This window comes from Danio rerio, chromosome 11 (assembly GCF_049306965.1).
Source record: "Danio rerio strain Tuebingen ecotype United States chromosome 11, GRCz12tu, whole genome shotgun sequence".
In the NCBI taxonomy this organism is placed as follows: Eukaryota; Metazoa; Chordata; class Actinopteri; order Cypriniformes; family Danionidae; genus Danio; species Danio rerio.
In genome coordinates, this window is record NC_133186.1 from 38641751 (window position 1) to 38654408 (window position 12658).

General features: G+C 34.7%; 1 protein-coding gene and 1 long non-coding RNA gene across 3 annotated transcripts; one reads left to right on the forward strand and one right to left on the reverse strand.

Annotated features, from left to right (window-relative positions):
* Window positions 1–1939: 1939 nt before the first annotated feature.
* LOC141376653 (uncharacterized) lies at window positions 1940–6679 on the reverse strand. The gene is made up of 3 exons (XR_012387291.1): window positions 6576–6679; window positions 4123–4486; window positions 1940–2013 (listed from the first exon to the last, which is right to left on the reverse strand). It is a non-coding gene; the product is annotated as an uncharacterized lncRNA (long non-coding RNA).
* Window positions 4252–10837, forward strand: cav4a (caveolin 4a). Of its 2 annotated transcripts, none has more exons than XR_012386638.1 (3): window positions 4252–4585; window positions 7715–8622; window positions 9022–10837. XR_012386638.1 is itself a non-coding variant. In NM_001114568.2 (3 exon segments), coding segments are annotated over 3 exon segments (558 nt in total). In that variant the 5' UTR covers window positions 4266–4366; the 3' UTR covers window positions 9419–9940.
* The last annotated feature ends 1821 nt before the right edge of the window (window positions 10838–12658 follow it).

Here is a 12658-nt window from a genome sequence, read left to right on the forward strand (position 1 = left end):
ACACACAGTGATTGAGTAGAGTGCAGCATATGTGGAGTTGTGTTAAACACACAGCTCATTTTGCTGGTTAATTTGGACATTCTTTACCATTATTTTCAATAGCATGCTTGTTATGATTATAGGTGATCCAACAACTGTGGATTGCTAATAAACTACAAATCCACTATCACATGGACTACATATACTGTCATACTCACACACACCGGTCCCTGTTTGTCCGTCATCACACACACAGCTGCGATTCATATTGATGACTAGTACTATATATATATATATATATATATATATATATATATATATATATATATATATATATATATATATATATATATATATATATATATGCATTAGATTTTTTAAAGAAATGACTGGAGTTTAACTCTTAGAGTCTTAACTCTAACTCTAACACAAAATGGCGTATTTTCAATATAAAAAGTTGGATTTGTTTTTCCTTTTAACACAGTCTTGGACGTGTGAACGATTAGTAACAACATTAGCTTTGTTGCACTGTTAATTTTTTTTTCTCTAATTTACTGTTGGTAGCTGCTTTTGCCATTATGACCACATGTGATGGTGCATAAACAAGCAAGTCTTTGTTTTAATATGTAGTTCTGAAAGCTGAGATGCATATTTTGATTTTCTCAGAGACATCAAGGTAAATGCGTAAAATTCACTCTCACAGACACACCTACACACTTTAATTTGTTGTTATTCTTTCATTCATTTTCTTGTCGGCTTAGTCCTTTAATTAATCCGGGGCTGCCACAGCGGAATGAACCGCCAACTTATCCAGCAAGTTTTTACTCAGCGGATGCCCTTCCAGCCGCAACACATCTCTGGGTAACGTTCACACACACATTCACACACACTCATACACTACGGACAATTTAGTCTACCCAATTCACCTGTATACCAAATGTCTTTGAACTTGTGAGGGAAACCGGAGCACCCGGAGGAAATGTCATGGTTTTGCAATCAAAAAAATGTGGTTATTATGGAAGTCAATGGGGCAAAAACAGCCACCAACAGTAAATTAGGGAGAGAGAGAAAAATGATCAAAAACAATGCATGTTGACCAAATCAGTGACATCGTTTATGAATTTGACAATTAAAGGGTTAAAATCCTGTACTTTTCTAAACAATTCAGTAGTTTAATCAGGATTGAGGTTAATTAACAGATGTATGCAAAATAAAATAGTTATCTGATGTGTTTTTACAGCAGTTTAATTCAGTGTATTTCAGTGGAGTTTTCACCCCGAACATTACAAAAGGGTATACATTTACCCAGAATGTATTGTTGAAATTTAAAGCATATAATTAAAATATGTTTCAAAACAAGATTTGTTAATCTTATTAATAATTAATAAGATTTAATAATCATTCTGCTAGCTAAAACACAGAAAATGTTATGGCTAAATTAATACTCAAAATCACCCCAGAGTGGATAAAAACATCCTACATAAGGGTTAACATATATTCAAGTATAAACAGGTTATTTTTAAATGTTATCACTATTTTAAAATATCACTGTTTTTACTGCATTTTTAGTTGATGTAATGCAAACAGGCTGAGCATAAAAATTTTAAAACATATATATATTTTTCATATATAAATTCCTACTTGATTTTTAAGCTGTATTTCTCCTGTTGGACTTCTGGCTTTGTGTGTTTCTGTAAACCCTGTGACCTTGCCCAAATGCATAATGTTATATAACATAATAAATCTGCCAGAGGACAGCTGTTTTGCAACAGTATTGCAAATTTTAACAACCGGGACGATGATTTTCTCCAAATTCTATAGCATACAGTATCAATTCAGGTCTCAGTCTATCATGTAAAAGCATGTTTCCTGTAATTATGTGTCCAGTTTTTAATTCTAATGGGGAGATTTGAATGCAGATTAGACTTAGCGGATAAAGCAAACTAAACCAGGGCGGCTGCCAAAAGAACATTTATTAAAAAGCGATGGTCTGACATCACAATCCACGAGACAGGCAGTGTGAGCAAAGGTGAACTGGAATAAAAACAATGCAATAAACTGTGAGATTAAACAATGATGGTGATTAATATGAGAGCTTTCCAGAACAAACAAAACCCACTATGACACCATCTGAGCAGGATAATAAAGATAATACAGCAACTGAAACACCCAGGAAAACACAATTGCCTGGTAAACACACAACAACATGGTGGCAAGGTATGTAACGCTCAATAATACAAATGTACACTAAACGCTAAATGCTATAAAATCGTATTTTGCAAATTATAATAAAGTTATGAATTGAAGTCAGAGTGACAATTTTCAGGATTTAGGGTTTAATCGCATAACTCTGTTCGACTACAAATAGTAACACTAATGGAAACGCAGTTTGTTAAAAGGATAATGAGGTCTGTGAAAATGTTCCAAAACCAACACAAGAGGGCGCTATTTTTTCTATTAAATTTTTTTTCTACCGGTGTTCACATTTTTGTTTATTATGTTAAATAACATAATACGTTTGTTTAATACCATCGCCTCACAGCAAGAAGGTCGCTGGTTCGAGCCTCAGATGGGTCAGTTGGCATTTCTGTGTGGAGTTTGCATGTTCTCCCCACGTTCGCGTAAGTTTCCTCTGGGTGCTCCGGTTTCTGTCACAAGTCCATGGGGCATAGTTGAATTGGGTAGGCTAAATCGTGCGTAGCGTATGTGTGTGAATGAGTTTCCCAGTGATGGGTTGCGGCTGAAAGGGCATCCGCTGCATAAAAAAAAAACATGCTGAATAAGTTGGAAGTTCTTTCCGCTGTGGTGACCCCAGATTAATAAAGGAACTAAGATGAAAAGAAAATGAATGAATAAATGATTGATTGGTTGATTGATTGATTGATTGATTGATTGATTGATTGATTGATTGATTGATTGATTGATTGATTGATGGTAGTTATTGACTGGTTGGTTAGCTGATTAAACTATCGATTGGTTGATTTGTTGTTAGATTGGTTGGTTGGTTGGTTGGTTCTTTGATTGGTTGGTTCTTTGACTGGTTGGCTATTTAATTAAATTATCGATTGGATGGTTGGTTGAATTATTGGTTGAATTACTGTTAATTATAGGTTGAATTATTTAGTTGTTGGTTCTTTTATTGATTGGTTGGTAGGTTGATTGATTGATAGCTTGATTGAATTATGGAATTATTGATTGATTGTTGATTGATTGATTGGTTGAAATATTGATTGGTTGGTAAGCTGGTAAATTAAATTATTGATTGGTTGGTGGGTTGGTTGATTGATTAATAGATTGATTGAATTTTGGAATTATTGATTGTTTGATTGATTGATTGATTGATTGATTGATTGATTGATTGATTGATTGATTGATTGGTTAAAATATTGATTGGTTGGTAAGCTGGTAAATTAAATTATTGATTGGTTGGTGGGTTGGTGGGTTGGTTGGTTGATTGATTGATAGATTGATTGAATTTTGGAATTATTGATTGATTGATTGATTGATTGATTGATTGATTGATTGATTGATTGATTGATTGATTGATTGATTGATTGATTGATTGATTGGTTGGTAAGCTGGTAAATTAAATTATTGATTGGTTGGTGGGTTGGTTGTTTGGTTGATTAAATTATTGATTAAGTTATTGACTGGTTGGCTGATCTATTGATTGGTTAATTCATTGGATGGTTGGTTGATTGGTTGGTTAATTACTGTATATTATTGATTGGATAGTTGCTTGATTGGTTATCAATATTTTTTTAATTACTGATTAAAATATTGATTGGTTGGTCGGTCGGTCGAATTGCTGATTGAGTAAATTGATTGGTTGGTTGGCTGAATGATTGATTGAATCATTTATTGATTGATCAGTGGCTTGACTAATTGAATTATTGATTGGTTGGTTGATTGATTTGTTATTTAATTGATCGATTGATTACATTTCAAAACAAAAATTCCAAAACTCCACAATGTGTGTTTTATGTAGATGTACTGTATATATATATACAGGTAACTTTAAATAGTCTACAAGGACATTATCTATTATGCACAGATTTGTTTTATAGTGTAAAACCCAGTGCTCAAAATCAAAGCTTCCATTCTGTTTAATATTTCATACCACTAGTCCCCTTGTAATCTTACCAGCTCTCTGCATTGGACCAGTCACTAATGGAGTATTTATAGCATTAGTATCAGTAGGGGTTGGCATCTCCCCATTGGGGCCTGTTTGGGAATGCCTGCGAGGGCACGTTGACTTTCCTAATATATCCCAGATCTCCGTTTCAGCTTCAGGACAGCGATGCGGCTCTCCATTCACTGTGTGTATGTGTGAGGCTGTTTATGCCTGTTTTGATGCTGTCTTTATGACCTCTTGAGCCTCATATTGATGACAGGCACCATGATGCGCAGTGTGGACTCCAGTGAGACTGAGATCGACCTGAGGGACGCAGGAGACGGAGAGGACGACGAGGGACAGCAGACGTGGAAGACACAGCTGGAAACTGTCCTGGAGGAAGAGGAAGAAGATGATATGATCTCCACGCAGAGCGACACCAAGCCTCTGATCAATGGACGTGACCCAAGACAGATAAATGAGTGTCTCAAGGTAATCTCTGCATGTCTGGCTACTGTACATCTGAACTATCTATTGAATGAACATTTTAATGGTGAACATGTTGGGGAGCTTTTGGAGCTGATAGACATGTTAATTATGACAATTCACAACAAAAATACACAATCAAGAAGATATTAGTCTTGTTTCTTGTACAATCTCTTAAAAACTTTAAATCGAGATGCATGCAAGAAAAACAATAAATAAATACAAATGTAAAATTATTGATTTTATTTTTTATTATATAAATATTTTCATTTATTTCTTTTTTGAATGAATATTGATTTAAAACTTTTTAAATATTTTTACAAGAAAACAAGACAAATATTCTGATTCTGATGTATTTTGTAGTGAATATTATGTTTTATTCCATTTTATTTACTATTATTTATTAATATTATATATATATATATATATATATATATATATATATATATATATATATATATATATATATATATATATATATATATATATATATATATAATGGTAATAATAATGGTAATAAATGGTTTATATGGTAATAAAAAGAGTGCAAAACAGTAAACCTTCTTTATCTTTAGAGGTGTCCAAAGGAGTGCCACAGGGATCAGTATTAGGGCCTATATTATTCTCTATCTACATTAATAACTTGTGCGACGACCTTCCAAATGCCTTTTATCATCTGTACGCTGATGATACAGTGATTTATTGTTGCTCTTCTTCATTTTCTCAGGCCAACCAATTTTTACAGTCTGCTTTTAATATTGTTCAGTCTCGTCTTAAGGATCATAAATTGGTTTTAAATGTAGACAAATCTAAATTAATGATTTTCACAAATCGTTCCACTCCTGTGTAGAACCAACCATTAATTACCACTGACCAAGGTCAACAAAAAAAATTTGTTTCCAGCTATTAGGTTTTCTACTCGATTAGGAGCTTTCTTTCAAAGAACATATAGCAAATTTGGGTTGAAAATTGAGAGTTAAGCTTGGATTTTACTATCGAAATGCATCCTGCTTTTCTCTTAAAGCTCGTAAACATTTGTTGTCTTGCTTGACTATGGGGATGTTTTGAAGGCTTCAACCAAATGTCTTCAGCCTTTAAACTCCGTCTATCACAGTGCTCTAAGGTTTGTTACAGGCTGTCAGACACTTATTCACCATTGTGAATTGTATGCCAAGAGTGGCCTTCTCTGTATGTAAGAAGTTACACCCACTGGATGACTCTGATCTACAAGGCTCTTCTGACTGGGACTGGTGCCTTCATATCCAAGTTCCCTTCTTTATAAGTCAAAAAGCGAGTATGCCCTTCATTCAAATGAATCTTATAATTTGACTGTTCTTGAAGTCGTGTGTTTGAATTTAGTATTCAAACTTATTTAAATTTAAATTTATTTATTGTTTGAATAATTTGAAGTCGTGTGTTGCAGACCTCTTGGCCAGGTCACCCTTGTAAATAAGATCTTGATCTCAATGGGTTTTTATCTGGTTAAATAAAGAAACATAAACCTTTGTAGCACAAATGCAATTATATATACAAATCATACAAGTTATTTCTAGTTACAAGTAAAACTCACTTTATTTTTTATATACTTTGCAGAAACTCATTCACGTTAATACAAGTATAAAAAGAAAAGTTGTTGTTTAAATATAAAATTAGGTGAAATATTTTTCATCATACATCCAACTCCTTAGCATTTAGTAGTAGGCCTAGTAGTAGTAATTTAATGCAGAGTAAGGATCCTTGTCAGTCTTTGAAGACAAGCTCAGCTGGTAGCAGGAGATGGATTAGCAGAACATGTGTGAATATCTGCTATATAATGATGTAGACAATAATAGCAACAGCTAACTTATTCCTCAATGAGCTGACCGGACACTATTAAAGACTTGCAGAGCTCTAGCATAAAGGCTAATGTAGCATTGTTTATGTTAGGCTAACCATTGCTAATTTTAGTTTTTACTTGACAAAAAAAGCTTCCTCCATACAGGAGGCAGATGCATACCAGATATTTTGTAGTATTTCAGAAGAAGTAGTGATTGTCTTTGTTGTCTTAGCGAAATGAAAATATTGTTATTGCCGTCGCTGAGGATGTAGTGCTGAAGCCCCACCTTTTACATAAAACAACCAATCATTTTAGCCCATTTGTTTTGGTACTTAAATTATGTATAACGAATGTAGCGCTTAATCAAACGTTTTACATGTGGTTATTGGTTATTATACAAAATATATGTAATAAAATAATACACATGTATCACATATACATGTAAAAATATACAATATGTTAAAATAAATGTATGTTGTTATAAGGTTAATTGACAATTTCTTTTAGGTTACTAAAAGATTATTTAAGCCAGGCCAGCTTTACTTTCTCTTTTAATGTAGCTTAAATCTGTTTAATTGCAAAGTGTAATGCTAATGTAACATACAAAACATAAATCTATGACCACTGTGGCCAGACCCATTGGTGATTAGCCTACCATTGAAAGATTAGCTTAGCTAAGTAGTTTGCTTCATTAAAAAAAAGTACCCTATGTAAAAAATAATTATGTAAAAAATGTAACAAGAGTATTCTTGTTCAATTAAACAGTGATTTAGGCTAATTCAAGTGAAGGACTGGCTTAGCATTATTGTAACTAGCACTTGTCCTTTATTATTTCTGACAAACAGAAAAAAAAAACTGTTGAAAGCCTATACAGGTTGGCTGGTTTTAGCTGGTTGACTAGCCAGGTTTTAGAGGGGTTTTGGCCATTTCCAGCCTGGTCTTAGCTGGTCATCCTGAAAAAAAAATACCATCTAAAACCAGCTTGACCATCCTGGTTTAAGCTGGACATAGCTGGTTTTGGCTGGGTTCCCACCCTGGCTAGGCTGGTCAAACTAGTTTAGCTGGTTATCTCCCAGTCTGACCAGCTTAGACCAGGCTGGAAATGGCTGGAAACCAGCCTGGAATGGCCAAAACCCCTCTAAAACCAGGCTGGTTGTCCAGCTAAAACCAGCCAACCAGATTAACCTGTTTTTTTTCAGCAGGGAAAACAGCTGATCAGATGCATTGTCAAGCTGATGCGACTTTAAAGGGATTTAATCATGTTTAGGTAAAGATAGGTGATAAAGGCTGCTGATTTCCAGTATGTTCTCTTTGCACAGGTCAGTTTTGAGGACGTGATAGCAGAGCCGGTGTCTGTGCGCAGTGGTGATCGGGTCTGGATCTGGAGTCATGCTCTTTTCGAGGTTTCCAGGGTCTGGTTTTACCGTATCATCACAGCTGTGCTGGCTGTTCCAGTGTCCCTCATCGCTGGGATTGTGTTCGCCGTCCTCAGCTTCATTCACATCTGGTAGAGCACCTCAGATTCTTAGATTTTACATTAATGCCTGATATCCATACATAGTTAATGTTTTTTGTAAATTGCACAGTATCTGGAATATGAACTGTTTACTGTAGGACAGTTATCCAGTGTGTTACTGTATTTTAAAAGTTGCATTGTGTAACTTGCTGTATATTTTACAGTAAAGATATACAATACAATTCTGTAAATGCATATACAGCAAGATGAATAGTGCTGTAATTGTAAACAGTATTTTTGCTCTAATCAATTTACAGTAAGTTACTGTAGATTCTGAAAAGTGTAGTAAAATACATTGCATTGAAGATTTATTTACTTTTACTTGTTGATCCTGCATGCATTCCCTGAGAGTCAAAGCTACAATTTTAGAAGAAAAATGCACTGAAATAATTTCAAAATGCCTTAATAATACAGCACTGAAAAAAAGAGAACAAGCACTCCAATGTTATTATATGTACTCTAGATTTGCAATTAATATTATTTTAGCCATTTGTTAGAAGAATTTCAGCATATATTTTTCATTCATTCATTTTCTTGTCGGCTTAGTCCCTTTATTAATCAGGGGTCGCCACAGGGGAATGAACCACCAACTTATCCAGCAAGTTTTTACACAGCGGATGCCCTTCCAGCTGCAACCCATTTCTGGGAATCATCCACACACACTCACATATACTCGTACACTACGGACGATTTAGCCTACCCAGTTCACCTGTACCGCATGTCTTTGGACAGTGGGGGAAATCGGAGCACCCGGAGGAAACCCACGCGAATGCAGGGAGAACATGCAAACTCCACACAGAAATGCCAACTGACCCAGCCGAGGCTCAAACCAGCGACCTTCTTGCTGTGAGGCGACAGCACTACCTACTGCGCCACTGCGTCGCCCTGCATATATTTATTTAGGCTAAATATTTGGGACTTATAAGCAATATTCTAAATCACAGGCGTCAATTCCAGTTCCTGGAGGGCCGCAGCTGTGCACAGTTTAGTTCCAACCCTCCTCCAACACACTTACCTGTAGGTTTAAAAAAGCCTGAAAAATTAAATTAGTTTGATTAGGTGTGTTTAATTAAGGTTAAAAGTAAACTGTGCAGAGCTGCGGCCCTCCAGGAACTGGAATTGACACCCGTGTTCTAAATGAATTTTCGAATTATGTTAAATTATGTAAACAATCTTTTGCTGAAATTACCTACTCATTAATTTCAAATATATATGAACTGGGTTTATTCAACCCATTTTTTTAGGAGAACTAATTAAACATTTGTTACCAGGAGTAGGTAGCCATTTTTCAGAATTATTGATTTATTTTAATCAAGAGAAAGATATCACAGGATTTCCCTTTTTTCTCCATTTCAGGTTCTTCACGCCATGCGTGCAGGTTGTCTTGATAAACACTGGCTGGTTGCAAACTTTATGGAGTAGCGTTTTAGACATAATCATCCTACCCTTCTTCCAAAGCGTAGCCAAGTGCTGCAGCGGGATTAGTGTTGTTCTCACAAGGGAATGAGAAACATTCGCTGGAATCTGTTGAATCAATTCAAATGGGAATTCACATTGGACTTTTGGGCAGATGTCTAGCCATCTGACTCCTGCTGTATGTCAAGGGGGACCATGCATGCCCAAATGCTAAGCCTGATGAATGTCAGCTCACTGCCAAAGACTCAGATAATGCGGATATTTGGAAATTTGTGATGATTTAAGTATGCATGTATTTTTAAAGGGATAGTTTACCCCCCAAAAAAATTATTCTGTCATCATTTATTTACCTTCAGGTCATTCATGTTATTTTCATTATCATCATATTTGGTCATAGAGGGTGGGGAACAACATGAGGGTGAGTGAATATTCATGTAGTTATTCGGCCTCCTCTGAATGACTTTTTTTCTTTTTCAAATATTTTCCAAATGATGATGTGCAAATGAACAGTGCAAGAATTTTTTTCACAGTATTTCCTATAATATTTTTTTTTTCTGGAGAAAGTCTTATCTGTTTTATTTCAGCTTGAATAAAAGCAGTTTTTTTTAAATAATTTTAAGCCCCCTTAAAGGGCCATGTTTACTGTCATCATGGCAAAGATAAAATAAATCAGTTATTAGAGATGTGTTATTAAAACTATTATGTTTATGAATGTGTTGAAAAAATCTTCTCTCCGTTAAACAGAAATTGGGGGGAAAAAAAACAAGTGGTCTAATAATTCAGGGGGGGCTAATAATTCTGACTTCAACTGTATAATAAACATAAAAAAGAGCAGTGATCAAACACTTACCAAATCTGTAGAGGCAGGACAATCAACACCAACTGGAGCGCCACCTTTTTTTTTTTTTTTTTAAAGAAGATGAGCTGCAAATCCGGATTTCACCATTTCCAGATGCTAAAATCTCTCTGGTAAAAAAAATGTTCTTTATAAACATATGTTTGCTGTGATCTAATCACGGGGAAATGGAAACAAAATCTTCGTTGCGGCACATTTATAAACGCAACACTGACGACCCATGTCTCCGAACAACTTTTCCTGGAGTTGCATCTCATTCAAAACGCTAATTGGTTCGAATCAAGTCTTCTGATGAATTAATGCTGAAAACCCAATGACCTCACCTTGCAGCGACTGGTATAGACAGCCAATCTCCGCTCTGGAATTTACACAATGTCCTGTTTGCTGTGATGTAGCTACAAAAATTAAACCGGAAGAACGAATTTGCACTAAACAACTTAAAAACAACCATTTTTCACTTGTTAGCTAAATATGTGTCCTAATAGTGTTTTTGGCAACGTGGGACACATATATGACAGTCAACAGCTAAAAAAAAACGTGTTTTGGTGTTTCGTGACCCTTCAAGCAATATGTTTTATTAATTGTCTACAGAACAAACTCATTTGTTTAGAAATGTGTTGAAAAAAAATAAACTGAAATTGTTGAAAAAATATACAGGGTAGGCTAATAATTCTGACTTTAACGGTATATTCATTCTTTCTTCATGAACATTTCCTTGTGTTTTGTACAGACGTCATCGGTGTTGCTTTTTGTTTGTAATTTTTTAATTTACCACCAAAAATGAGCTTTAAAACGTGTTTGCAGCTGGTGCGGGCCATCCCAGCCTTTTGGCTAATGATTATGGTAAACCATACTTCTATTGACATCTATCGTGTGTCCTGAGGACCTGTTTTGCATCACACTGAGGACACATTGTGTTCTCTTTTGAAGTATTCTTCAAGCATAATGCCTTTTATTTGAAAAATAACCAATTGTTTCCAGGTATCCAATTAAATGCCTCGCTCTTCATATGCAAATGAGGCCACCAAAATAAATAGCAAATAGAGATTTTGTTGTATAACACCCTCTCAATCTGCCATCGTCATTAATTTTAATTAGATTATGTTGAATCTAGCGCCCCCTTGTGTCAAGGAGATCGGATGTTTGTTTTTGAATTTGCTCATCCTCAGGCCTAGAGGTTATTTTTTCATCAGTTTATCAAAGTTATTAAAGAAGGTTTGTGCCTGAAAATGTGACCTGTTGTGATTCATAAAATACAAATCAATTGCTTTCAACTGAGAGTAAGAAAATACATACAAAAGTGATTAAAGTTTCTTGCAAAGCTGGTCAAATCATGAATTTAGGCTAATTTTAGTTTACTTCACTTGCAGTAGGTTTTTTTTTAACCAAAGGGTTAAAGGTTTGATATATTTCATGAATTATATTTGTATGGTTGCATAGAAATGTTTTACTGTACCAAAAGTAAGTTCCTTTAAGTATATTTTATCGGTAAAGTCTAGAACAGTCAGATACGCGGCTGGCTGGAAGTGAGATATGCACTACAATATAGCAGCATTTTTATGTCACTGTATAACAATAATTTATATTTTTACAGTACTATGATGGATGGGTTAGGGTTGGGGTGGGGGTAGGCCTTAAAAAAAAAATTACTGCTTTTACGTTACTGTGACGGTTGGGTTTAGTGTTGGGGTGGGGGTAGACGTTAATAAAATACAATAAATGGGAAATTTTATAAATAATAAAAATAATTCTCGTTAACTTTCGACTGCAACTGTATCCGATCTAGCAACAACCTATTTTATCCGCCTGCTAAATGGTGGTGGATGAAATACTGTTTCCGGGTAAAAGCCGCTACTGATTTGAATTGAGAAAATATTTGTTTATGACCACTTTTGGTCCTATCCCACATTAAAGAGAATATAAAGTATATAAAATCATGATGTACACATCAGTCTCTGGATTTTCTGCATCACAGACACCAATATTTTAACGATTTATAAAAAAAAAATGAATCACTTCCTGGCTATGTGATATAAGGCATGTTTATATATATATATATATATATATATATATATATATATATATATATATATATATATATATATATATATATATAAACATACATATATATATATATATATATATATATATATATATATATATTTTTTTTTTTTTTTTTTTTTTGATCGTGATTTTCGAAGTAATTTTTATAAACAAATTTCAGGAGGAGCACGATCAATCTTTGATGAGGCTAATTCATCACAGACAATCATTCTATTATCGAAGCAGATCAAGACCAAACCCCTATAAATAGTCAAACACGTCATACCTCTGGGTTCTCTTGACTTCAGCATCCCTCCACCACCCCAACTCCAAGGCGGATTAAAAGGCGGATTGTTTGACCAATTTATAGTCTACTTTGTTTTTGGTGCTGTTATTGTGTCTATGGTAACTCTCTGGGATTGCTGCTAAATA